Here is a 27,623-nt window from a genome sequence, read left to right as displayed (position 1 = left end):
TGGTGATATTGTAAAAAATATATATATGGAAAAGCCATTTTGAGAAAGGCTTTACAAAGAGATGGACTAATGAACTCTTTTAAATTGTTGATGTAATGAATACAATTCCTTGGACTTACAAATTATATGATTTAAAAGGAGAAGAGATTTTAGGTTCATTTTATTCACAGGAATTACAAAAGACAAAGATGCTAAATCAAAAATTAAATAATTAAAAACATCACCCATCCCTTTATGTCTCAACCCACACACCACACCCACATCTATACCATAACAAATCCATACTTCCCCTCACCCAGATTAGTTAATTAATTCCCCACATACAGCTCAATTATTTAATTAGTAATAAAAAAAACAACCTTGGTAATTAAATGGAAAACATCACGAATGTGAAAAATATCCTATAAGTCGAATTGAAGAAATAAGTAAAGCAAAAGTAGGTAATATAAATAAGCGAATAAATCTAAATACGAGTAAATTAGATGATGTAAAGAAAATAAACATCATTGAATGGACAGAAAACTTTGATGGTTGTCAAGACAATGTGTACTATAATCTAAAAATGATATGTGGTTCAGGAGGGGCTCAAACCAGAGCATTGAGAGAGGTTTATCATTTCATCTCTGCCCAACCAAGATACCTAACACAGGAACCAATTCCTAACATACAATTTATCAATATATTGGATGGTGATGAGTGTGATAATAAAATACATTTTTTCTCTAAAATAGAACTTAGTCATCTATTAATTGGCTCTCTATTTGAGTTCAAAGAAAATATGGGGGTCTATTGAGGATTTAACCTTTGTTAATGGCTTAGATGAGAAAGGGAGAAATAGACAATTTTTTTTAGAGTTATGCATGTTTTGGAAATAGTGGGCGTGGTTAATCAAAAAGTGGGTGTGGTTTCTAATAATTGGTCTATTGAGGATTTCATATTTAATAACAGGTTTATTTGAAAGTGGAAGAAATAGATGGATTTTATAGGGTATGATCAATGGAATAATGGAAAAAGTGGGCGTGGCTTGTGAATAAATATTCATTGGTATGCAAGGGGAGGGAGAAATAGGAGGAATTTTAAAGGGTTAAGGGGGTGTTTTAGAAATAGTTTTTCCATTTTTCCCATTCACTTCAATGTAAAATTGGGTGTGTTTTAGAAACAAAAAAGGGTTTGGGGGTCTATTGAGGATTTAACCTTTGTTAATGGTTTAGATGGGAAAGGGAGAAATAGACGGATGTTTTTTGGGTTTTTGGTGGGTGGCCCATAAGTTCCTTAGCATTTTCCTCATTCACCTACATGTAAAATTGGGTGTGTTTTAGAAACCCCATTTCCCTACTACTTACGTTACCTGGAGGTGCCAGAGGAGTCACTCGGTATCACTGTGGTCCCCCCCCCCCCACCCCCCCCGAGCACCACGGGTGTTAGTATCCCATCCTCGTCGCCAAGTAGTGGAAGAGTACATTAATTGTCCTCCTTTTGTCGTGGTTTACAAGACCATTTATTACCTTCAGGAGAGGGAGAGGCATGGTATGACCTTTAATTACAGTAGAACTACACGGATACTCAAATACATGAACATCAACAATTACAGGACGAAGTCTTCCATCTCATATTTCTCCCCGAGTTCTTGTACAAAAAACATTTATATAGTGTTCAGCTGTTTATTTAAGAGAAGGTGGTTGTGTGAGCTTGAAAGTGCCGAGGCAGAAGGTTGGGGGGTGGATAAGGTGGCGGGGGGGGGGGGGGGCACCCTGAGGAGATGTCAACATTGACATCACAAAGTTGGGCCCTTGTGGTGATCCAGCCAATAAGGAGATCCCAGTAGGTTACTGAGACAACAACATTCCCCAAGGGCCGAATTTCCCAGATAATAGCTGTAAACATGCAGTCCTCCCTCTGTAGGCCCCCCCCCAAGCTGCCTGACATCAAAGAAAGACAGCATTGAGATGCCAGACTTATTGCTGCCTGGCATGAGGGCATCTGACTTCAGAGTGTAGAATTAAATATATTTCATTAGGTAGCTATCATGCATGATGTTATTTTTTTTATTGTTAAAGTATTCCCAATCACATTTTAAAAGATTTCCTTGAAGGGGAAACACCTTTAGTTGTTATTTATGACCCTCACAGACTTCCTGCAGCATGTTGGCTTTTATTAAACTGGCGGCAAATGACTTTTAAGCTCGGTTTTATCTACAACCGAGCTGAACACAAGTTTTGATCAATAGATAAAATTAAATTTAACCACAGAGCCCAGTTGGGTAAGTGGTACACTGACTCTACAACTATGCCGGAGAGATTTACTGGTAGGGGAGAGGGATCAATGGCAGCATTCTGTACCTTGGTTTTTTGCCATGAGGGCTTTTAAGGCCTAGGCTTTTAGCAACCGATTCAAAGCGGTTGAACACGGCTGGCCAGTGGACAGGGTCTCTCAGAAAGAGGGCAGCATCATCTGCATAGAGTAGATCGGTGATGACTTCTCTACCGACATTGATTCCAAGCTGATCTGTACACCTTGACATTATCTAGTCAATGGAGCAGCAGAAGAGGGAGGGAGCAAGGACGCAGCCCTGACGAACTCCAGAAGATGCTTCTGATAACAAAAGCAATAACGCTAATGATAAAAGCATAATATTAATGTTATTACAAAACAATATTTATACTAATAAGATCCCCTCCCCAAGGGGTTTCTCCTCCTTGAACAAACGGCGTGTTAACGTGTATAAACAGCTTATTGTGCCGTTTCATGGGGGCAACGGCCCCTACCAGAAGTCGAAATATTATAAACCTTGAACATGTTTGATTACCTTTTGAAACAGTCACGACTGCTGTTTAAAATGAAACTGAAAGGGAAGAAACTTAGGGTATGTTCAGTTACCAAGCAGCTAGCTAGTGCTTTCCAAGCCAGTTGTTCCTTATCAAAGGTTTTGAATGAAGTGCTTGCTTGAATGCTTAAACCACTTGGCGAGCACTCTTCAAGAAACTTGGTAAATAAACACACCCCATGTTCTTTAGGCCTGACCCTAGATCTACTGTAATGTACATACCCCAGAGAGGAATGACACTTCCTGCTGCTCACGTAAGGAACGGGTGTACTAGTTAATATAAAAAAAGCCAATGATGGAATGATCACGTGATCTAATGTATCTGCTGCAGATTCCACTGAATGCCACAAATGTGTGCAGTACTATTGGTCTACAGAGATGCATGATGGTTGCGTCCCAATGCCAGAGGTTTTTTTGGCCTTCTATGACCCTTTGGCTCTTGCACTTATGGCTTGTGCTTTGTTGGGAAATGTACTAACAATGGCAATGGGAGTGCAAATGTTTCTGCATCGTAACCTACCTTTGCTGAATGGCACAAGTTTTCACGTGACCTTGCCACTGTTATTATCAATATCTGCCAGCTTTGCCAGCAGCTTGGCTTTTATTGGCAGACCTAGTGAAGTTTCTTGCAGGGTTCATGAGGCTCCAGCCTGTGCCTGCCTCACATTAATGATTGTTTGTGTTATGAACCTGACTCTGCATTTAATAAATAAATCACAAGGTAAGCATGTTGCTTTTTTACATTATCATTTGAAAACAAATTAAATAGCAAATGAAAAGCCTCAAACTAGACTCAATAAACCTCTTAAAAATTGTGTTTCTGTTGTGGTGCAGGTAAATGCCTGATTTATCTGTCTCCAATCCCATTCAGTTTGAACAAATGTCAATTTGATCCTCCACATAGCCCTTTGTTCAAAATAGGATCAGTATTTGAATGTAACTATGTCCATAAAACATATGCATGTAACTTGTGTATTACTGAGATTAATGCCTTCTGCAATTCATTACTGGCACCAAAGCATTGCCACCAGTAAATAAATTTTTATGTTTGTGGGCGCAGGGGGATGAAATCCCTTAGTCGAGATAGAATTGTGTCGATTAGAATGCTCCGTATGCCACGAAGAACCCATCTCGATGTACATAAGTAGGCCGTCTGTCTGGGTAAGAGTGTTTGCCTGTCTGTCTGGGTAAGAGTGTCGCCATAAGGGGCATGGCTTTGTGATAATTAATTCTAGGGCTTAACAATGAATTCCCCAGTGTGTAATTTGCCCCTGTGATCTTCCCTCCGTTTTATTACAATTAAAAATCCGCCAAACAACAACTATAATACATGGGCTCATTTGCTCACCATGCCACCAGGTCCGACAAACCCGGCACATTTGCCAATCGTGCCAACCAAGTACCGCCTCACGACCGCCGACATCATCCGAACATTCCCGAACAGGGAATAGACTCCACCCCCCGACAACTCGTAAGGAGTAGGCTGCATGTTGTTGTTGTTGTTGTATGTATGTATGTATGTATGTATGTATGTATGTATGTATATATATATATATATATATATATATATATATATATATATATATATATATATATATATATATATATATATACAGTCACGTGAAAAAGTAAGTACACCCCATGTAAAGTTTTGACTTTTTCAACATATTTCAACATACAGCTATTTGATCTTCATTTCAACAATAATGATAGATCAAGGTGATATAATATAACAAATATCATGAAACATTTACATTTTGTAGTCCATTGTATGATTTAAATAAACATAAATGCAATTTGCGTATGTGGAAAAAGTAAGTACACCCTTGGCTCTAATAGGTGGTATTGCCCCCTTTGGCAGAAGCGTGCAGAATCATTGGAATCTCCCGCGATGAAGCTAACTCCAAGGGCCTTTCACTCACTCACCGCAGGCAGTTTTTTTTTTGTTTTTTTTGTATACTGAATCGAGGCTCGTGAAAGAGCTGACATTTACTTCACAAACAAATAAACCAGACAAATAAAATATATAAAAAGAGGGAGCGGAAGACAAGATGGGGAGAGAAGGGGAAGCACACAAACACTTGAGAGCACACAACATTTGAGAGCAGGGAGATGTGTGGGAGGGAGAGGGCTTGGGGGGAGGAGGCGTGGGAAGGGGGGGGGGGCGGGGTGGGAGAAGTATAAAACACAAGGACACCAAGGACTTCCAGGACAGAAGTTGGTATTTCAAAAAAGTGGAATTGGGGTGAAATTAGCGGGGGTAGAAAAGATCAAGGTTTTGGATGGGGGAAGATAAGAGATGGTGGTGAACAGCTGTTTTAAAGACCTGGAGGGTGGAGTGGGATTGAAGAGAGTGAGGGACTTTCTTCCAGAGGCGGGAGAAAAGAGGAATGAAGGAGTGAAGGTGAGCAGAGAGTCTTGATTTTGGCAGTTTAACCATAAGAGGGTTGCAGGCAGATCTTGTGCGACCTGTAGGAATATTTGCGGGACAGAGCTCAGAGAGAGCTGGGGGGGGCAAGGCCAGAGAGGAGTCGGTAGAAGACGCCTGGGGGGGCAAGGCCAGAGAAGAGGTTGGTGGTCTTTCCGTCTTCTACCGACTCCTCTCTGGCCTTGCCCCCCCAGCTCTCTCTGGGCTCTGTCCCACAAATATTCCTACAGGTCGCAAAAGATCTGCCTGCAACCCTCTTATGGTTAAACTGCCAAAATCAAGACTTGCTGCTCACCTTCACTCCTTCATTCCTCTTTTCTCCCGCCTCTGGACCAAACTCCCTCACTCTCTTCAATCCCACTCCACCCTCCAGGTCTTTAAAACAGCTGTTCACCACCATCTCTTATCTTCCCCCATCCAAAACCTTGATCTTTTCTACCCCCGCTAATTTCACCCCAAATCCTACACTTTTTTGAAATACCAACTTCTGTCCTGGAAGTCCTTGGCCTCCTTGTGTTTTAGACCTCTCCCCACCCCCCTTTCCACGCCTCCTCCCCCCAGGCCCTCTCCCTCCCGTGCTTCTCCCTGCTCTCAGGTGTTGTGTTTGTGTGCTTCCCCTCCTCTCCCCATCTTGTCTTCCGCTCCCTCTTTTTGTATGTTTTGTTTGTCTGGTTGATTTGTTTGTGAAATAAATGTTAGCTCTTTCACGAGCCTTGATTCAATATACAAAAAAAAACACAAAAAAAAACTCAAGTAGGCGTTTCTTATAACTGTCTACCAGTCTTTGACATCGACTGGGAGAAATGTTTTCCCACTCCTCCATGCTCAATTCTTTCAGCTGTGCGATGTTTGAGGGGTTTCTTGCATGCACAGCTCGTTTCAAATCCCCCCACAACATCTCGATGGAATTTAAATCCGGGCTTTGACTTGGCCATTCCAGAACCCTCCATTTCTTTCTTTTCAGCCATTCCTTGGTGGATTTACTGGTATGTTTAGGGTCATTGTCATGTTGCAAGGTCCACCTTCGGTTGAGCTTCAACTTTCTGACAGATGGCCTCACATTATCCTCAAGCACCCTCTGGTACAATGAAGAATTCAATGAAGAATGAAGAATTCATCGTGGAGTCTATGATGGTGAGCTGCCCAGCCCCTGATGCAGCAAAGCTGCCCCAAACCATAATATTTCCACCACCATGCTTTACAGTTGGTATCAGGTTCTTGTGGTCAAATGCTGTCTTTGGTTTTCGCCAAACATGTCTTCTTGTTCTGTGGCCAAATAGCTCTACCTTTGACTCATCTGTCGAGCACATTGTTCCAGAAGTGCTGGTCTTTGCCTAGGTGCAAAGGTGGGCAGTCCGCTTCGAAAGTCCGCTTATCCGCTTATCCGCTGCAGCGGACTAACGTTTTCGAAGCGGATAAGCGAATCGGAACAACCCCCGGAAACCGAAGCGGATAAGCGTAAGCAGACTACCGACAAATTAAAGCGCATCGCGATTCGCCAAATCAGCTGTTAGCCTGAGCCGTTACTCTAGAATTGTGAATATTTATTTAAGTGAATAATAAGTGAAAACTGAATATTTTATTGGACGCTAGAGCGGCAATAACGTCAAGATGGAGAGATTTCTGACTCTCCAGCCCAGCGGCAGTGCCAGGGACAGGCACATGAGCGACGCAAACCAGCAGTCCCAGCACAGCGACATCCACAACCCGGCGGTCAACATGATGGGGGACGTGGAGGACAGTCAGTAGATCTGCACCCTGACCCCTCAGCTCACGTGCAGCGAGAGCAGGATGTCGCTGGACTCAATCGAGTCGGCTGAGATCAACGTGACAATGGACACAGACAATTCCAGCCTCAGCCAGAAGTGGAGGCACATCGCCCCCTTCTTCAAGGTCGTGGACAGCAAGGCCACGTGCACCAAGTGCTCAAAGACACTCAAAGCCCAGCCCGGATCAAGTTTCCAAATCCTCAAGAAGGCCCACGAGGTGGAGGAGGAAGACGAGGACTAGTCAACAGACTGCTAGTCTGTTGACTAGTAGACTCTCTTGTCAAAGAAAGGACGGGCAAATTGATTTTTCTTTAAAGTAACTTGCATATATTAAAATTATATTTAAATTAACTGTAGAGTAGAGTAGAGTCGAGTGGAAAACTTTATTTCAATAAATTTTGAATAAATTTTATTTAAATAAAAATGTATATTTTTGATCTTAAAAGCTTTGTTTGTCTTTGTAGTAGTTAGAAATGGCTATTTAGGCTTAAAAAGCATTAAATTCCCTTTAGAAACGTCAAAAATCGCTTTAAAAACGTCGAAGCGCTTTAAAAAAATCGAATCGAAGCGGATAAGCGGATAACCGGTAAGCGGACTAAGATTTTCGGCCGCTGAAGCGGATAAGCGAATCGGACTACACGGGCTGGCGGAGCGGATAAGCGGTAAGCGGCCTTAAAATTTTCCGAATCGCGCCCACCTTTACCTAGGTGTTCATTGGCAAACTTTAGTCATACCCTGATGTTCTTTCTGGACAGCAAAGGTTTGCTCCTGGTCCACCTCCAATGTAGATCAAATTTGTGCAGCCTCTTTCTAATGGTAGATTCGTGCACTTTGACATCAACAGTGGCAAGAGCTACCTGGAGGTCCCGTGATGACATTTTGGGGTTCTCAGAGACTTCTTTCAGTATCTTTCGGTCTGCTCTCGGGCTGAACTTGCTGGGGCGGCCTGGCCTGAACAAGTTGGCAGTTGTTTGGAATCTTCTCCACTTGTAGATGATCTTCCGGACAGTCGAATGATTGATTTCAAATTGTTTGGAGATATTTTTAAAACCCTTCCCAGACTCATAGGCATCTATAACCTTCTTTCTGAAGGCCTCTGAGAGCTCTTTTGATCTATGCATGGTGACGCCGCACACTTCAACAACAAAGAGCAAACCAACCTAAATGTCTGAGGTTTAAATAAGACAGGTTCCTCCAAGATCCTCTCTAACGATGTTCTAATCATTTGCACCTGAGCTGGTGCACCTGATTCTAATTTTAGGTATTTGAAGTAGTGATAAATGTAGGGGTGTACTTCCTTTTTCCACATGCGAAATTTGCATTTATGTTTATTTAAATTATACAATGGACTACAAAATGTAAATACAACAACACAACAACAGGCATTTTAAGGCCATTTTCCCTGCAAGAGCGGGGGTTAGCCTTGCGGTCCCCATGACAATCTTCTCCAAATTGTCATGGTTCTATTTTTGAGGCAATGTTTTTATGGCCGAATGCCCTTCCTGACACCAATCCTTTGAGTCGCCTCTTACGACATGCAGGGATACGGTGTACCTATTCTAAACCGGGGTACACACCGGTGACAAAAAAATGTAAATGTTTCATGATATTTGTTATATTATATCACCTTTATCTTTCAATATTGTTGAAATGAAGATCAAATAGCTGTATGTTGAAATTTGTTGAAAAAGTCAAAACTTTACATGGGGTGTACTTACTTTTTAACATGACTGTATATATGTGTATGTGCTCTGCCTGTTTGTGTGTGTGTTTGTTTTAATTTACAGAGCACACCCTTTGACCCAGGGTTAAGTTTGGCATGGGGTGTGCACTCGGATGGTTATGTGCAATGACCTGCTGCTCTCCCCTCCCCCCATCATGTTCAGCATCTGCATGTGCACACAGCCAACTAACTCCTTAACCCTTTGAGTACGGATGACGTCCACTGCTGCAACCCGCGAAAAACTTTTGTGTACGGATGACGTTACTACACGTCATCGAATATACCTATAAATAGATCGTCAGTACGTGGTTGCATTCCCGTACCAAAATGCCAAATTAATACCCTACCGGGGGTATTTTTTCTAAATAAAAAAAATCCTGTACTCAAAGGGTTAACATTCTGAATTAAACCAAGTGAAGAACGGATAATAATAATAAAAAAGTAGCCCCGTGGGGGACTGATGGTTATTCCCCCCATCAGGTAGGGTGACCTTACTACCCTGATGGAAACTAAACAATAACAAAAAAAAACAACACACAAAAAAATACATTTAAAACACAAGAAAAACTAAATAACAAAAAAAAAACGAAACAACACGAGAAAAACTAAACAACAAAAATAACCAAAAAACCCCCTTTTAACTCCTGCTATAGGGGGTGCACCGGTGCATTCAGATGAGGAGAACAACCCTGTTGGACATTGCTGTCCTGATCCATTATACCAAATTTGGTTCATATCGTTCGGGTAGTTTGTGAGGAGATTATGTTTTAGCCAAATGTTAACGAACGAAGGCCGGACCAACGATATGAGCTTATTTCGGAGAATTTTTTTTTTTAAAGTTCTTACACAAGGGCCTCGATTTTGTACACAAATATAAAAATAAAAAATCCCAAAAAGTGAACACTAACAATCCACTATTAATCTGCTCGGCCTGTTGAGTTGTGTTATAAAAATATGTAAACTAAGTTATGGAACGCATACCCCATTAATTTTTGTAATTCTTATGGGGAAAAATTCCCCAGTATCTGTCGTTTCGTTGTAAGTCCAACTTTGATGGAACACATCTTGGACGTATGGCGAGGACCCCCTGTATATGTGTGTGTTCAATTTGAAAATGATATACAAGTCGGACAGTGTGCAAAAGGTTTTATCATTTCCTTCGATTGTTCCAGATATATTGTCTGGTCAAATGATGGCATCCATTATTATGAAGCAGCCAAAGGTATTGTGTTACACCTGTGCATTACCACAGGTGGTTTTGTGTGTGGCTTGGGTTTTGTTTGGGAGCACAAAACCTGCTAAAGATGAAATTTCCAGCCCAGGTTCTGTCATTCTGGAATGTGCAAGAATGTCCAACATTTGGGTATCTTGTTCCTTGTCCTACCTGGGCCTGATAACGTTTCTCAGCTTGTATGTGGCTCTGAAGGCACGTAAACTTCTCCCATCTTCCAGTGAACCAAAGTTCATAACCTTCAGTATCTTGTTTTGTTTCCTGGTATACTTGGACTTCATACCTGCCTACAACAGCACTCAGGGAAAACTAGCCGAAGCTGCAAAAATAGTTGCAGTTATTGCAACAGCATATGGTATCTTGGGATGCATATATATTCCAAAATGTTATATTATATTTGTAAAATCCTGAAAATATGTATGTATATATATAGGAGAGATTTGTTCCTGTGTGTAACATTTTCTTTGATTTTTATCCAATTGCATACCCCTTGTCAAATGCCCTGAAATTTGCTCTGCCACACTATTGTAACATGTGTTAGGTCAATATCAAATAAAAAGAAATTGCAATTCTTAATGAAAATAGATGTAAAGCAAGTGCGCTGGCCGATTGGTGGGGAGAAGTTGGAGCTTGGCTTATGCGTCAGTGCATTTGTGTCGTGTTGTGTTTGAAGGTGATGTGCAATGTGTGCAGAAACCTGGTGGTGGGTGGGGGACAATGCATGGAAACAGCAGAGGGTGCAAGACCACAGAAATGAGGTGGGAGAAGACAGAGACCACTGACCTGTTGGCGATGGCGAAGTGATAGGCCTATAGACAGCTTCGTCGCGAGATATTCCAATGATCTTGAAAGCCTTGGTTTCCACAGCGTCAAGCTGAGCAAGATGTGAGACAGGGGAGCCAGCCCAGAGGGGAGAGCAGTACTCCATCAAGCTGTGGGTGAAAGCCTTGTGGGTGGACAAGAGTTCAACTGTGTAGCCATTTGAGGTAAGGGAGTTGATGGAGGGGGAACAAACACCAGAAACGGATTTGACCAGACGCCACCAGGATTTGGAGGAAGGAGACAGGTTTGAGCGTTCATTCTTGAGTGTGGAGAGATAGTGATTCCTGGCACTCCTGAGGGTAGATGATGATTCCTGGCACTCCTGAGGGTAGACTTGATGAAACACTTGACATTTTGATGAAACTTGATCACAACCTTCATTACTCGTGATGCACAAAAGGTTGTTCACATTCGAATGATGGGGGTTGAGGGGTCTAGGGGCAGGGTGGGGAGGGGAGAGGGGGTTGCCCCCCCCCAAAATATGTATTGTATTTATTTGTTTAAAGTGTTATGATTACGTCAGTGTGATTCTATATGCTGCCCAGTCTTCTAGTTCTAGCAACCATTAAAATTGGTTTAAAATACATTTACTATTTTGTGGTATACTGTTGGTGTCGTATACTGCTTTATTCTACCAGGTGTGCTCAGGGGTATTGCCTCTGTTGTTGTAAATGCCGTGAACAAACTTTGGTGCATCACAGGTAATGAATGTTGTGGTCAAGTTTCATCGAAATCGTGTGTGCAGTTTGAGAAGTTCTAAGTGCTATACTGTAAGCGTAAGGGGATGTTGGAACATCTGGATCTGACGTATGCTGGTGATTAAACCCAAAGCTGATGAATTCAGCTGCGTCCTGTTTGAATCCCACCGTTTCCCGGTCTTCACATACGAATCCTTACAATACAACCTGACTGGCTCACTCACTTACTTACTTACTTACTCAATAACGCACACCGTACGCCGCCAATACCTCACCTTAACAATTTTTGCTCCAACTGGGCTAATAATAATAATAATAATACATTTATTTTATATAGCGCTTAAAAATGCGAACTCGCGCCTCAAACTCTCACAACCTTACTTCCCTGTATATGTTGGGCGTGGCTCCAGTTAAATACGCGCTGATTGGCCAAACTCGGTTTCTCAAATTTAAACGTCTGCGCATGCGTACAGGAAGCTCTATGAAGAAGTTTGTTGTGAGTTTATGGTATCGACCATCCGGTTCAGATTTTTTTTATAAACGGTTCCTCATATTTCAACTCCTTTTTTTCCACGTGACCTGCCATTGACCAATTAACGATTGGATTGGATTGGATTGCATCGAGAAGAATTCAAATTGCCAGCGCTTTTTTCAGGAGCATTTTGAGTTGGAAGATATCAGTTTTCGTTTTATTCCCAGGTTTGTTCGTGCGGATTTCCCAATCGCCTTTGATATTTGTTGCGAGTTGTTTCGTGAAGTGACGTTTGCGTTTATCGGATCTATTGGGTATGAGATGTCGAGGAGCTGTGTTATTAATATTATGATCGGGTCTGTGAACCATTGTTGTTGCACAAGTTGTTTCGTTGCACAAGATCTGTGAACCATCTGAAATACTGTGCACAAGTTGTTTCGAGTTGGGCCTGGAGGTGTCTGCTCCTTTTCATACGGGTGCGGCCTGCGAGGAAGATTAAAAAAAATTTTTTTTTAAATAATTGTTTTTGCTGATGGAATTTTTTATTTTGCTTATGGAATTAACTTTTTTATTATTTTAACAAAGATTAAATATTATTGCTTCCGCCATCGAAGTGGAACGACGGTTGTGTTTTCACCCCTGTCTGATTGTGAACATGATATCTGAAAAAGTTGTGGATGGATTCGGACAAAATTTTGTGGAGAGGTTGGGTATGTCAAATGTGACTCGGAAGAATCCTTACTGTAAATCATGGACGGGGGTGTGTGTGTGTGTGTGTGTGTGTGTGTGTGTGTGTGTGTGTGTGTGTGTGTGTGTGTGTGTGTGTGTGTGTGTGTGTGTGTGTGTGTGTGTGTGTGTGTGTGTGTGTGTGTGTGTGTGTGTGTGTGTGTGTGTGTGTCAGTCAGTGTGTCAGTCAGTGTGTCAGTCAGTGTGTCAGTCAGTGTGTCAGTCAGTGTGTCAGTCAGTGTGTCAGTCAGTGTGTCAGTCAGTGTGTCAGTCATGTGTGTCATGGGTTGTTATCTCCATTTGCCTGTTTCATTTGGTGGAACAGTCTCCCCAGGACCCAAAGTATCCATCTCCTCTTCGGTAAAGGATCACGGTTCATTGACCAAACTGTTCAACTTTTTCAGAGTTTTGTTCCAACGGCTCTTTTCAGGATCGTCACCGAACCCCGGATTGCCTCCAGTTGTGGTTCATTTATCTTTAATTTGATTGCCTCCAGTTGTAATTCAGTATTCCTCGGGATGGGCTTTAAAATCTGAGTGAGGTTCTTTATCATTCTAGGCCATGGGCTATGTTGGCTGCTCCTGTACGCCCTCCTCAAATCTCTGACGCTATATTTTTCTGATGCCTCAGAGGCATAAAGTATCCTGAATATGAAATCAAATGTTAACAATACATAAGTTGGGACGAACTTGTCATTTTAAATCAATATCTCGACTCTCGAGGTACCCTCAAAACATGACCGTGGTCGATTCACATCGAACTAAATTTCCAGGTTTTATACTTTGGTAATTTGTGCGGTTATTATAGCAGTATTACATACCAATGGAGTACCAAATGAAAGCTCAGCTTCTGCTGGTTCTTATGAAATCGATATTATCATGTTACAGAAATAGTGCATGTGAGTTGTTGGACTACATATGGTATATGCCCGTACCTCACGTACATTCCTGACTCGTCACAAAAATGATCAAATTTCTACATTTACTTTTGTTTGAAGTGCATATGTGAGACTTTATTCATCCAAGTGTGGATTCATCCAAAACTAGAACAATGTGACGGTGTCGCCAATTTTCCTCGGCATAGTCCCACAACCGGTAAATGCCATCACTCTGCACTAGGGTGCATCAAACGCCCCTATGTCAAGAAAACAATCTGTCCCCAATTTTATTTTGTTCCAGTCATAAAATAAAGTTCCTATGCAAAATTTGGTAAGGTTTTGATATCATCTTCTGGGTCCACCTCAGCAAATTAGATTTTGAGTCGGTAGTATCAGAGTCAGAAATTTGACATGCAGCTGTTTTGAGGCCCATAAATAAAAATGAAAGGATTGACCGATTGCTACATACAATAGCTCTTTGGAAAGGTATTATTGTGCTCTGTAGCAATATATAATCATCATAGGGATAGGGATATAATTCACTTATACACAAATAGTCAAAATCATGATTTTATTGGTATAATCATATGTATTATAGATACCAGAATGATATAATTTTTATTACAGTAGAATCATATATACACAATCTTAGCATTTATCATCTTAATACGAGTACATCTGACTATGGATGAACATGAAAATAGAAACAAAACAAAGATACTGTAGTTTTCATTTATATTTCTGACAGTTTAGTCTTGAGCTGCTCGCTTTCGAAGATTCGGTTGCTCCTTGCGGTTGTGCTCAACAACTTGAAGCACATTTTGGTAGTGGTCTTCACTTCTGGCTGCTGAAAGGAAGTCAGAGCTAAGCTTAACTCCCCTTTCTGCAGAGTCATTCACCACATTCAAGGCTTCAACATTAGTCCATGATGTCTGGTAGGCTGCAGAGTTAGTCCATTCTTGAACATCCGTAACTAGAAATGCCCAGTCAAGCTTCAGATGATGAAATAGGTACCATGAATCTGGTCCAACAAAATCAGCCAGAGTGGTCTTCTCAGTCAAGTCATCAGGAAATCTGGGCTTTCCAAACCCAGTACCAAACCGTCCTTGTGGGTTGGTTACTGGAAAATCTGGCTGAACCTCCAGAAGTCTGTCTGCCAGAGCACGGCGATGGTCATGAGGAACAACTGAGCTGAAGAGGGCAAGTGGGTCAATCTCTTCTGTGAGGTACCAGAGATGTCGTTTGAAGGCTTTCAGGGCACTTCTTGAGATTACAGCATTGACAGCTTCATACTGTTTCAGTTTGGAGATGAGCTGCAGGTCATTCCATGGGGCATCGGTGACAGAGGTACATGTCATCCACCAGGAGCTGTATACTAGAGTGACAAACGTGACAAATTCTCTGATCTTTGGCACTTGTTTTTCTGTGGTAATTGTACCTGCTGGAAGATCAGCGATTTGTTTTTCGAAGAGACATAATTTGATTGAGTAGAGGAGCTTCGCCATCCATCTGGCTTTATGCAGTGCACCAGGATGCTTGAAGGTTATTTGATGTTCAGCTACTTCACCATCAAGGAATACAGTACACAGATCAACAAATTCCAAATAATCATCACGTCTTAGAGATTGCTCGGTGTGACAGAGTCTGAGAACATTATTTTGCCAGTCACTTGTCAAACTTGTTGCTGCTTCATTTAGTTGAGATGGATCAAATCGTGAAAGTGGTTCATTGAATGTGTGTGGAAACATTTCAAAGTTCTTGCGAAACCTTGAGAAGAGGAAGATATCTGGTGACTTAGATGCTTCAACTTTAAGATCAGTAAAAATGTGCGTAAGAATGACTTCACCAATGTGGTGTCTGCAGCCTGACCACAGAAGAGCTTTGTTAAGCCGTTGTTGAATTGTTACACAAGCTGCACTGATGTGGCCGGTGTTAGATGCAGTTGTGTCAAATGTCAAGTTGACAACATTCTCTTGGCAGTTCCATGATTCAAGTAGGTTATTAGTCAGCTGAGCAATTATATCTCCAGATTTACAGTCTGTTCCAGGCTTGTAGGATGGAACACCCAGCAGCTTCATATCAGTTTGAGAACCCAAAAGCACAGCCAGGCGTTCTTCAAAAGTGTTTTGGTTAGTTAAGCATGGAAGCAGCTTTGAGTCCCAGTGCAACGTAGCAAGCTTCGGAGGTATCCATTTGTCCTTACAGGTAGTAGCAATATGCTGTCCAATTTTGCGTCTTGATTTATCTGCTGTAGCATATGATGTTGACACCTTCGCTACATCCCCTCCTGTTTCTTCAATAAGAGCTTCTGTGAAAGCAGCCTGTTGGGTTGGTGTCATCTTCATCCTTGTTGCCAGTGAAACAAGACTGGGCCTCTTCAGGATGTCATGTGGAATGAAAACTGATGTGCCAGGTCTAACTAAACGATGATGACTTCTTGAGGTTGTTGGTGTGCTTGTTGAAGGTCCAAGAGTTACTTCTTAATCACTGTCACTAATATTATACACAGTGGTTGTAGTATTTATGTTGAACTCCAGCTCCATACTTGCTCGCCTCTCTGATTCTTTTTCCTCGCGGTTCACTTTACGCTGCATCTTATATGCCAACAGTTTATCTTGGCAGCCAAATGTTGCACAGCGATCTGTCTTCATAGATTCCAGGAATGCTAAGTCTTCAGGATTCTTGATGTGAGAACTAGCATCATTGGGCCACAAGGGAAATGTCTCCATAAATTTCATCTCCATTTGATTCACCTTTGTGATGCTTGCTGGAGTTGTTCTTCGGTTGATAGGGATTGATCTAAGCTTGGAATTAACATCTGCAAGTTTGCTAATTTTCTCAATAGCCTTGCATTCAGAGATGATAGGAATATTAGCCTTGCCATAAAATGGTGTCACTTTCTGCAGTACAAGCTTTGCTGATTCCCACCGAGAGCGTCGTTCAAGTTTGCCATCTTCCGTGTGCCACATGAAACAATGTAGTACTTGTAAACAAGTTGGAAGTCTGGTGCCATTGATCTGGGAATCTTGTTCAGTTATGGCACTTCCAAGACCAAACACCTTGGTGGACTCTCTTGTTGCAACAGATGCTTTCTTTACTGTGCCATCCATTGTTTTATCTGAAAGAAAAAGGTAGTATTAGTAACAATAATGTCATTTCATAATTATGTACAACAAATAAATCAATTATCCAATTTTATTAGAGTATAGCCTAATAATTGTTTTAATCATCTTGTCTAGTTAAAAGATCTCTGTAAAGACAAGATGACTACAACATTCAGGATATTCTTTAATTTATATATAATATTTTTAAAATACTCTTCATTTAGCTTTATATCCATATTTTGAAAAAAATCATTATTTTGACTATTTGTATATAAATGAATTGTATCCCTATCCCTATGATGATGATATATTGCTTCAGAGCACAATAATACCTTTACAAAGAGTTATTATATGTAGCAATCAGTCAATCCTTTCATTTTTATTTATGGGCCTCAAAACAGCTGCGGGTCAAATTTCCAACTCTGATACCACCGACTCAAAATATGAAATGGTGAGGTGGACCCAGAAGATGATGTCCAAACCTTACCAAATTTTGCATTGCAACTTTATTTTATGATTGGAACAAAATAAAATTTGGGACAGATCAATCCAGCATCTTTTTAAAAATAGTTGGGCGTTTGATGCACCCTACTCTGCATATGTATGGGTAGAGGGGATCACGTTTGTGAAGTTTCGTGTTGATCGGATAAGGTTCGTTTTCTATCCAAAATGGCTGCCAAACCAAGTGACCTATGACGTCACAATTGTCATAAAAACATTCTGCATGGGTGTCATTCTTACCCTGAAAGTTTCGTCTCAATCGGACATATGGTTGCTGAGAAAAACGAGATTTAGCCCGGACAGACGAACGGACGGACAACGTGAAAACGTAATGCCTCAGGCGACTTTGTCGGTGGAGGCATAATAAACTGTGTCCATAAATCTAACATTCGATACCACAACTATGGTTCATGACATAAACTCACAAAGTTATGGCAAGTTCAGAAATGTCACTCGTTAATAGAAGAAAGCAAAGCCACAAGCGTACATTGATGGTATTCAATACATCAACAACTCGTGCATCAATTCTACATTTTATGCTTCTGTGATGTAACATAAGGTCATGAAGATTACGCATATGATAAGGGTGAAACTCGTCTGACAATGTATGCACATCTATATTATAATAGGCTACAGTGATTCTGTCTGTCTGTCCGGGGGTGTGGCTTACTCCGTTTACAGAGTAGCTCCACCCATTCTTGGAGAGGCTTCATGTAAACAAATATCCACCATTTTATTAACTCGCATAGCTTTGAGGCCTGTTTAGTTAGGCCCATGCTGTCGTTCTCTCTCACACAGGTTTATTTCAACTCTAATTCTATTTTTAATTTCATTTTTAACAGTCGCTAACATAGTTTTAGACTCGGTTGAAAAAGAACGGGAAGAGAATCCCATGAAAGTTTCCGTTTATGGAACGAAATTATTTCTCAAAGGCCTGTAAAATAAAGCCCATTCATTGAGTCACCCTCATGATTTTATCTCGAATTCACCATCTGATTTCATTTTTATCGATGGTTTTAGATTCGGCGTCAGAAATAAATGAGAACATTCACGCACACATGGGAAAATGCAGAGATGTATTTTTAAAAATTGCGCCACGATGATACATGATAATACACCGCCGAAAATAACAGTCGGGGAAAATGTCGACATATATTAAAAATTCGCTTTTCTTTTCCGTTCAGATATATTACTTTTACTTTTGATGACAGTCGTCACAAAAACGTCAACAATGATGCTGACATATATTTCTTCGTTCTTATTTCATTCAACATTATTATCCAGAAGTAAAGGTTCACGTGTTCATTTCACGTGTGAAAAAACCAGCTCCATTTCACGTGTGCATGGTCGTGTAATTCACATATGTAAAATAAATAAATTAACAGACGGGAAATTATCGAGAGATTTTTCTTCGTTTTTATTTTATGAGTTACCAGCAGAAATACCCCGCGTTGCCAGGTGGGGGAGGGAGGGGGGAAGGGGGAACGGCACGTACACTTTAAACGTGTGTGTGTGTGTGTGTGTGTGTGTGTGTGTGTGTGTGTGTGTGTGTGTGTGTGTGTGTGTGTGTGTGTGTGTGTGTGTGTGTGTGTGTGTGTGTGTGTTTATATATACAACAACAGGCATTTTAAGGCCATTTTCCCTGCAAGAGCGGGGGTTAGCCTTGCAGTCCCCGTGACGATGTTCTCCATTTTGCCCTATTTTCTGCATCTCCCCTTGTTAACCCCCTTGCCCGCATTTCTTCTTCGACCATCTTTAGCCAAGTCTTTCTCAGTCTTCCCGTCCTCTACTTCCTTCTACATTCATTCCCATCACTCTTTTCAACCAGTCACTTTCATCCTTCCTCAACACATGACCAAACCATTTCAACTTGTTTCTCTTCACAGCATCCATCACAGACTCTATTCCCATCATCTTTCGCAATTCATCATTTGTCTTCCTCGCTCTCAACGATACTCCACACATCCACCGAACCATTTGCATTTCCACCCTTTCCAGCCTTCGTTGCTGCTCTAGTGTGTGTGTGTGTGTGTGTGTGTGTGTGTGTGTGTGTGTGTGTGTGTGTGTGTGTGTGTGTGTGTGTGTGTGTGTGTGTGTGTGTGTGTGTGTGTGTGTGTGTGTGTGTGTGTGTGTGTGTGTGTGTGTGTGTGTGTGTGTGTGTGTGTGTGTGTGTGTGACAGAAATGAAAAAAACGAGGTGTGGGTGTGCACGCACATGCATTCACATGTTATCAGAAGTAAATACATTGTGTGGATTACATCATTTGTGCCTCTAATAAATTGGCAGTAACCATTTTGTGAAACTGAATGTGCAGGTGCAGCATCTAACTCAATATGTCGAAATGTCACACACGTCCATGCCCGTGGGATTTCCACGGGTGACCCCACTAGTTAACAAATAATGAACAAACTACCACCGAGCAAGATATACTGGGTAATGTATTCAATATGATGAACGGGCACAGAGTTCATTCACTGATGAACATTGTCAATCTTGATCACTGTCAGTGCTGTCTCCACCAAACTGATATGGGATATCTGTGAAATTGTGAATCTTGAAAACCGTCAGTGCTGTCTCCAACAAACTAATATGGGATATATGTCAGCATTATCAATCTTGATCACCATCAGTGCTGTCTCCACCAAAGGAATATGGGATATCTGGCAGTTCGGCATCCGACTCATCTGAGTCCATTTGTCGATTATACCGATGAGTTGTTGTCGCAGAACATTTCCTACGTACCAGAGTGGCTCTAGCTTGCCATCCCTCAACTCTTACCCATAGCTAACCGTTACATCTGGAATATCTGGTTTCGTGATATGGGCCCTCTTCCAGTTTCCAATCTGAGTTTACCTGCCTTATGTTCTGCTCTAGACTTCCTCTACATGGTGGTAATGTTCCCAGATCCACATTCTTTGAAAGGTTGAGTTGGCCCTCCTTGGCACACAGCTAGCTCATTTATGTGGACGTGTCACAGTTCATTGACCTTTTGCACTCGAGCGCGACCATAGATGGCACAAGTGAACACCTGGCTGATCAATTAGGTCTTCTGCCACATCGCACGTTTCTCCCAAACTGGACAATACAGCTGAAAACTTTGGGGTTTTCTGTAAGAGTTTTCATGGGCTTGGTCTTCCCTTGTCCATTGAAGGTGCTGCCCATGTCACATCCAGTGTACTCGTGGAGACGCACGAGTGCTGTGCAGTGCTGAGCAACTATGGTATGTAGGAAATGTTCTGCAAAAACAGCTCATCGATATCGTAGACGAACCACTAGATATTCCGAGGATGACTCAGATAAGTCGGATGCAGAACTGCTATGTATCCCATATCAGTTTGGTGGAGACGGCACTAACAGTGGTCAAGATTGACAATGTTCACCAGTGAATGAACTCCATGCCCCTTTTATTATCTTGAATGCAGTATTTCTTGCTCTGTGGTGGCTTGTTCATTATTTGTTAATTTGCATACATTCTGTCAGACAAGATTCACCCTGATAATAACCGTAATCTTCATGACAATATGTTGCATCATAAACCCATAAAATATAGAATTGGTACATGAAATGTTGTATTGAATCCCATGAATGTACGCTTGCGGATTTGCCTTCTTCTATTAACTAGTGCCATTTTTGAACTTGACATAACTTTGTCAGTTTATATTATCATAGAATCATAGTTGTGGTATCAAATGTTAGGTATTTGGACAGTGTATTTTAATTAATGCTTGCCCTTGGTTCGTGTTTCCATGAGTTTTCCAGAACTGTGATATTTACATTTTTGCAGATATGCCAAGGAATCACTTTGCATACTTTGTTGTGCTGTTGTGTGTGACGTTGTTCTGATAGTTTTTTGCATCCTGAGAGCAGGTGACTAGTACTTTCTTTCTCTTGCAGAACCTACATTTGTGTGTCTGGCTCAGTCCCGCCATTTTTTTTTACATCCATTGGTGTAGTGTCCTTTATCTTTGGCATGAATAATAGTTTGTTCTCCGTCCCAGTTGAGCTGACCTCTTCTTAGCCATTCCAGTGATCCTTTTGTCTATCCCCACTCTGTCCAATTATATTTTTTATATATTTCCCTGCTCTTTTGTCTTTCTCCCAGTTATCACTATATTATCTGCTGGTATTTCATCTTGTATTTTTTTTTTTTTTGCAATCATTGGGGCACCAGAGAATCAACAGTCACAAACGGTTCTTTTCAGAACCCACATGACACTTTTCCACTTCCCACACCTCACCTTTCCATGCACCTATATCGCTCACCCAGTTCGGTACCACGTGAGCCAGCTGGCTCGCAGTTGAGTAAGGGTGGGATCACACGCACCCTTCCTCCATCACTCATCCATCTGTCAACCTTGCTCTTCTTTTTCCTTTCCTGGAATGAATGTGGTGCTTAAGTTATTTGTGATGAGTCATTCTCAAAAGGGCCTTATGTGCATATACAAGACTCATGCGTGCCTTTGTTTTACTGAATTGCTAGCTGAATGCACCCGGTGTTGCCCGGGTTCTTTTTGAATGAATTTAATCTTATCAGTATCAGCCCAGTATCAGTTAGTGCTCAACGATTCCTTGTTCTTTCGTCTGTCGGGCCCCACGAGAGAGAATTTTGAAAGCATGTGTTGCAATCAGTCAGATAATCCTATTAAGTACATAAGTTGTACTTCGAGAATTTTGAAAGAAGAAGAAGATTTCTTGCGAAATGGGCACAGCCCGGCCGAGGCGGCCTCAACCGGCCTCGCCACCTAGCCTATAACCTTCCCGGGGCCCGTCCCGACATTTTTTGTTTCAGAGGTTTCCTCCTATCTTTCACCGTTCAGGAGATTAGCGCATGCAGACAAAAACAAAACCAAAAAAACTATTTTATACATATAGATAATCCCTTCCAAACTGTCCGGTTGTCTGTTTCCATTGATTAGACATAGTGTGCTGTGTTAGGGCGTTCACCCTCGCTGATTTGTTACAAGTACAGACAGAAGTCAACACGTAATCGATGGTAATGCTTTTTCCGTATCTTTGAATCGGTTTACCCTATCTTTTGGGTTTAATTTGCCAGAAAGGTAAAGCAGGATTTGGATGCTGGACCTAGGGCTGTCAACCGAGCCGAGACCGGGACGAAATCCCGGCGGTTTCGGCTTTCGAGACGGTCTCGGGACGGTCCCGAGATAAATTGATTGACGCAATTTCTCGGTAAAAAAATCCCGGTTAAAATTCCAACTTCTTGCAGATATTTTCCATAATAGAGGCATTTATTGAGCCTTGCTTTCATTACTCTGCTTCTGCACAAGCATCATTTTTCGCAAGTGCAGCTGAACTGACACAAACGATGATAGATAAAGTAAACTCACTGTTCCAGGATTTTCCCCTTGTCAACAAACAATGCACTGCAAACATGCCGCTGCGCGATCGCAATGACCCAACACATAATGTGTTGATGACTTGATGTTTACAGTTTGTCGTTTTTCATTGCTGTACATAACTTAAGTCATATTTATAAGCCTATAATGCATTTCGGATTGTACACGTAATATATAAAGTACACTATTTCCTGACATCGCTTTTCGCTCTGCTTTATGTTGTCATTATCCATCGTGTTAGACTGAAAAAATGAGTTTAATGTTCGTTTTGTATGAATTAACTTCAAGATTCCAGAATGAGTTCACATTCAAACTTTTCAATGGCTTTTTTAGTTAATTTGTTTCTATCTTGGCGTTTAAGATAACGAATATGATGAGACAGCATGGCGATAACAATTGTGAAGATAAGGACTCGGGCCTCGGGGGGGGGGGGGGGGGGGGGGGTTTGACGGTCTGAATGTGAAAGTATTTTGGTTATCTTATCTTCACTTTAGGCCTGATAAGTTGATTATGTTTACTTTAGTCAGAGTCAAAATAAGGAGGGGGGGGGGGGGTGATCACTACACCGCCTGCTTTATAATTTACTAGCAGAAGTACCCGGCATTGCCGGGTGGGGGAGGGGAATGGGGGGGTGGGGGGGGGAGCGAGCCCCTTGGCAAAGCGAGCGATTTTTTTTTTTTTTTTTTTTTTTTTTTTTTTTTTTTTTTTTTTTTTTTTTCATAGCGTTATAGCGTTATTAGTATCCCTGGTGTTGGGCTAGTGGCTAGGGTGCCAGCTTAGGATCCTAGGATCCTGGGTTCGAATCCCGGTCGATTGCTGAATTAACGCCAGGGGGGTTGACTCAGCCTGTCATCCTTCCGAGGTCGGCTAATTGAGTACCAGTTCACTGGTAATTCCCTGTTTGTCGTTAAAAAGGCGGCAAAAAGGGTTGGCGTCAGGAAGGGCATTCGGCCGTAAAACATTGCTTCAAAAAGGGGACCGAAAAACAACAACAACCACGGTTCCCGAAAAAGGCCAACCCCCGCTTTGCGGGGAAAAATGGCCTCTAAAGGTGGTTTTTTATAGCGTTATAGCGTCATCACGTGATCGCTCTGAGCGAATCAGCGCCCACCTGCTCTGATGCCGTTGATTCCGTGCGCGAAACAGAGGAACATCCGGGTTACAACGGCACCCGATCACAACTCACAAAATGATAATGAAACTCCAACCGGGACTCGAATATGCCTGGGCAGAAACATTTTCTCCCTCTCTCTGACATTCCGAGCAAGAAATTACACGACAATACAAACTAATGAGATAACCCGGTCCCGGTGAGATAATTCAACAAAACTTTCATGGAAGATAATATACATGTTATTGTTATTAGGCTTCATCGGGGATTCACGATTAATGGGTTACTAAACTTACGGGTAGTGGGACGTGCGTCAGGTCGGTGAGCACGCTATATTGAACGCTTAGCGTTAGCGGTGGCCGATCATCTGCATGTAGGCGGTGTATTTTATTTCATCCCGGTAAATGGAAGCGAAGTCGGAATTTAAGTACTCAACATCAGAAATGAATTTTTTTCATTGTTGTTTATATATTGTAATGAAATTCCATTATTTTTGAAGCCTTATTTTATTTTTTATTTTTTTATTTTTTTTATAATGTATTACTTTGTCAGGAACCGAGCCGAGCCGAGATCCCGTTATGAAAATTGAAAATTTATCGAGACGGTTCCGAGACGGGATTTTGAATCTAGCTAACAGCACTAGCTGGACCCCACCTAAATTGAACGTCTCAGATGGCGTCTGTGGTTGTTTAACACCCGGTCACATTTGGTCATCTGCGGAGCCGGTGGCTTCAGGATCGGCATTGGGAAAGTGGATTTGAGAAGTGACTTTGCAATCTACCCGAAGGAAAATCCGTAACAGTATTATCTTAACCTGGATATAATATTGCTTTGCTGCACATTTATTTGATTGTGTGGTATCTTTAACTTTCCTCTGATTACTTTTTTCCCCCAGCGTGATGGCTGAAAATCAACCCCCTCTGGGCGATGAACGCACTCCTGTACCCTTGTCTACCAAATCACGCCTGCCAGTTCCTCGTGTCCAACGCAAGCGGAAACTCGTGGAAGATGCTGAATCAATCGTACATGTTGAGGTTTGTCACTGGCAGAAATGGTGTTAAAGAGGTCATTACGTTTTAGGATTTTTATTGTTTAAAGCTTACCTGAAATGTAGTTCCACGGAGCTTATGGGATAAACACTTGCAACCTCTTCTCTGAAACTACTGATGAGATTGTGACCAAATCTGGCTAAAATGATATTTGGTATGTTGCAACTCGAGTTTGTTCATGGCATTAAAAAAATCGAGGTCTTAGGGGGTCTTCCGGTGTTGTAAGTGGGTCCAGGTTTGACCTCCCCAAAAATAAGCATTTGCTTTCTTCTCTGAAACTACATACACTTTCGATGAAACCTGACCACAACCTTCATCACCCGTGATGTACCAAAGTTTGTTCACAGCATTAGAAAATGGGGAAAATAGGAAAACGGTGTTGCTCCCAAAAATAGGTTTTGTTTGTTTAAACTTTAAAGTCTTGTGATATGTTAGTGTGATTCTACGTGCTGCCCTGTCTCCTATCAACCATTGCAATTGGTTTAATACACTCTGGTACTGTTTAAAATACCTTTAGTCGGTGTAGTATACTGCTTTATCCTACCAGGTGATTGCCCCTATTTTCTATACATGGTCTTGGCTTGTGGAAGAGCTGGGACATAGAACAGATCAGGACTCAACATGGTAAAGGAACATCAGGAGAAAGGGGAAACAACAGCAGCAAGTCAGATGGAGGAAGTCGACTGAGACTGACAAACAAGGGACGGACAAAACAAACAATACACAGCCGCCAGGATGCGATTCGGGTCAATCAAACTGGAGGATACAATAGCCAGGGAGAAACACTAAGGAGCCAGGAACGTCCTGGGTGAGGAAGGATTTATCGGCAGTGGTCTGCATTGAAATCTGTCAGGTTTGAACGGAGGCCCCAGATGTTTGAGGTTCACACGGTTAGGGCCGGGGAGAGGAGCTGCTGATAGGATGTATGGATGTGGAGAGAAGCCAGGGTGGCGGAAGATTGGTGGGGGATCAGGGGGAATCTGCGATGGGGGCAGAAGTGGGTGGAAGTTGAGAAGGGGAGACGAGAAGAGGGAGGAGGTAGATGGGAGTGATGGTATTGACATGGAAGGATTTGACACCATGAATGGACGTGAAGGGAGAACTTTTGTCAGGTGTACAGCCTTTGAAAAAAATGACGCTTTCAGGATTCCGAGACTGGATAACATGTGACAGACTTCCTTGGTGGGGTAGTGGTGAGAATGTTTGGTTGAAAGCATTGAGGAAGTTTTGGCTGCAAGTGAGAGGTTGGATGAACTTGGATGTGTTTTAGATGTTTAGTGCGAGGGAGGCCCAGGTGTGAAAGGGTGTACCCGGTATAAGGAAGGAAACACATGGTTGGGGGTGGGACGGTTGGGAGGCTGGGGTGGAGGTTTGGGTGTACCTGGCAAAAGGATGGAAACACATGGTGGGGTTCAGAGGTTGGGGTGGAAGTTTATAGTGCAAAAACCACACTGGGAGGGAGGGGAGGGGGGGAGGGGAGAGGTGGGGCGTTGGTGTTGAACAGTTTTCATGGCAATTTTGAGCCTGTAAATCTGAAACACACCACACACACACACACACACACACACACACACACACACACACACACACACACACACACACACACACACACACACACACACACACACACACACACACACACACACGAGTGATTTTTCCAAGCGAATTGGTTGTCTTTATCGAGTGCATAGGTAATTACCTCCTGAGGCCATTTTGTACCTGCATAAGGCAACTATACGTCCCCTCATGGAGTACTGTTCATATTTGGGCTGGAGCACCAGCCTGCCACTTATCTTAACTTAATGGGCTCCAGAAACGCCTCGTCAACCTGGTTGGTGTGGAGATGGGTTCAACTCTTTAACTACTATCTCGCCATAGGTCGATTGCAACTCTTGGTTTGTTCTACAAATATTTTCATGGCAAATGTTCTGTTGGACTTTCTATCTTGGTTCCTCCCATATGAGTGTTTTGACGCAAGGCTCGGTTTGCCATCTCCACTCACCCATGCACTATTGCTGATCCAAAGTGCAGAATGAAAGACTATGCAGATAGTTTTATCCCTCGTGCTGTCTCACTCTGGAATTCACTACCTGTAACATGCTTCACATGATCCTACGATTTACTCTGCTTTAAGAGGAATGTCAATTCATACTTACTACATCTTTGAGGTTTAATCGCATTTTACCTGACCTCTGCTACTTCCGGTGTCTTGGATGTTTTCTTATTTATTATTTATTTATTTATTTATTTTTATTTTGTTTTGATTTATCCTTGTATTTTTCTAACTTTCTCTATGCCCCTTACCTAGAGTGGCTGTCTGCCTTGTCTGGGGCGATAATCCATAAAAATAAAATAAAAACATGTACAATGTACATAGATTATCTCCGTCACTGAAGTTGACTTTGAAGGGTTAATACTCTGACATTCTCTTTCACTGACGAAGGGTTAACGCCAAAAATGTCAAGGACTTTGTTCCCACAGTAGTTGGCATAACTCTATCAATGTCGTAATTTCGTCTGTTGAATTTAATTTTAGTCTGAAACTTTTGATTCTGGTGCAATGTCCACTTGACCAAGTCGTCTTTATACCATTAATATAAGGAACCTTATTTGAGCCTCCATCACTATATTAGCCAAAACATTTATCTTTGAAGTGATAACCAGATGATTTCCCCTCAGTCCAATGCAACCTTTAAAATGTCGTCCTACCTTTTGCATGATTGATTGATTTGCTACCTTCGGTGCATGAAAGGCTGTTTCCTCGATACGAACAACAACAGGCATTTTGAGGCCATTTTCCCTGCTAGAGCGGGGGTTAGCCTTGCGGGCCCCATGATGATCATCTCCATTTTGCCCTATTTTCTGCATCTCCCCTTCTTAACCCCCTTGCCCGCATTTCTTCTTCCACCACCTTTAGCCAAGTCCTTCTTGGTCT

General features: G+C 41.9%; 2 protein-coding genes across 2 annotated transcripts in view; one reads left to right on the top strand and one right to left on the bottom strand.

Moving 5' to 3' along the window:
• Positions 1-12,095: 12,095 nt before the first annotated feature.
• Positions 12,096-27,623, top strand: part of LOC137423150 (carboxy-terminal kinesin 2) — a 91,040-nt gene continuing 75,512 nt past the window's right edge. The window contains exons 1-2 of the mRNA XM_068109987.2: positions 12,096-12,194; positions 24,536-24,674. Of these exons, the coding sequence (XP_067966088.2) occupies positions 24,540-24,674 (135 nt within the window). The 5' untranslated portion in view covers positions 12,096-12,194; positions 24,536-24,539. The remainder of the gene's footprint in view (positions 12,195-24,535; positions 24,675-27,623) is intronic.
• LOC144891363 (uncharacterized) lies at positions 14,128-21,550 on the bottom strand. The gene is made up of 2 exons (XM_078774659.1): positions 21,414-21,550; positions 14,128-16,688 (listed from the first exon to the last, which is right to left on the bottom strand). The coding sequence occupies exon 2, from the start codon at positions 15,913-15,915 to the stop codon at positions 14,320-14,322; it is 1,596 nt and encodes a 531-aa protein (XP_078630785.1). The 5' UTR covers positions 15,916-16,688; positions 21,414-21,550; the 3' UTR covers positions 14,128-14,319.

The sequence above is a fragment of the Myxine glutinosa genome, chromosome 3 (genome assembly GCF_964187855.1).
Source record: "Myxine glutinosa chromosome 3, kmMyxGlut1.1, whole genome shotgun sequence".
Lineage (NCBI taxonomy): Eukaryota > Metazoa > Chordata > Myxini > Myxiniformes > Myxinidae > Myxine > Myxine glutinosa.
The sequence above is the reverse complement of the archived record's forward strand: the minus strand, read 5'-3'. Positions and strand labels throughout refer to the sequence as shown.

Excerpts from the sequence above, each read along its gene's own strand:
- LOC144891363 (XM_078774659.1), bottom strand. The coding sequence starts at position 15,915 with ATGAAGATGACACCAACCCAACAGGCTGCTTTCACAGAAGCTCTTATT.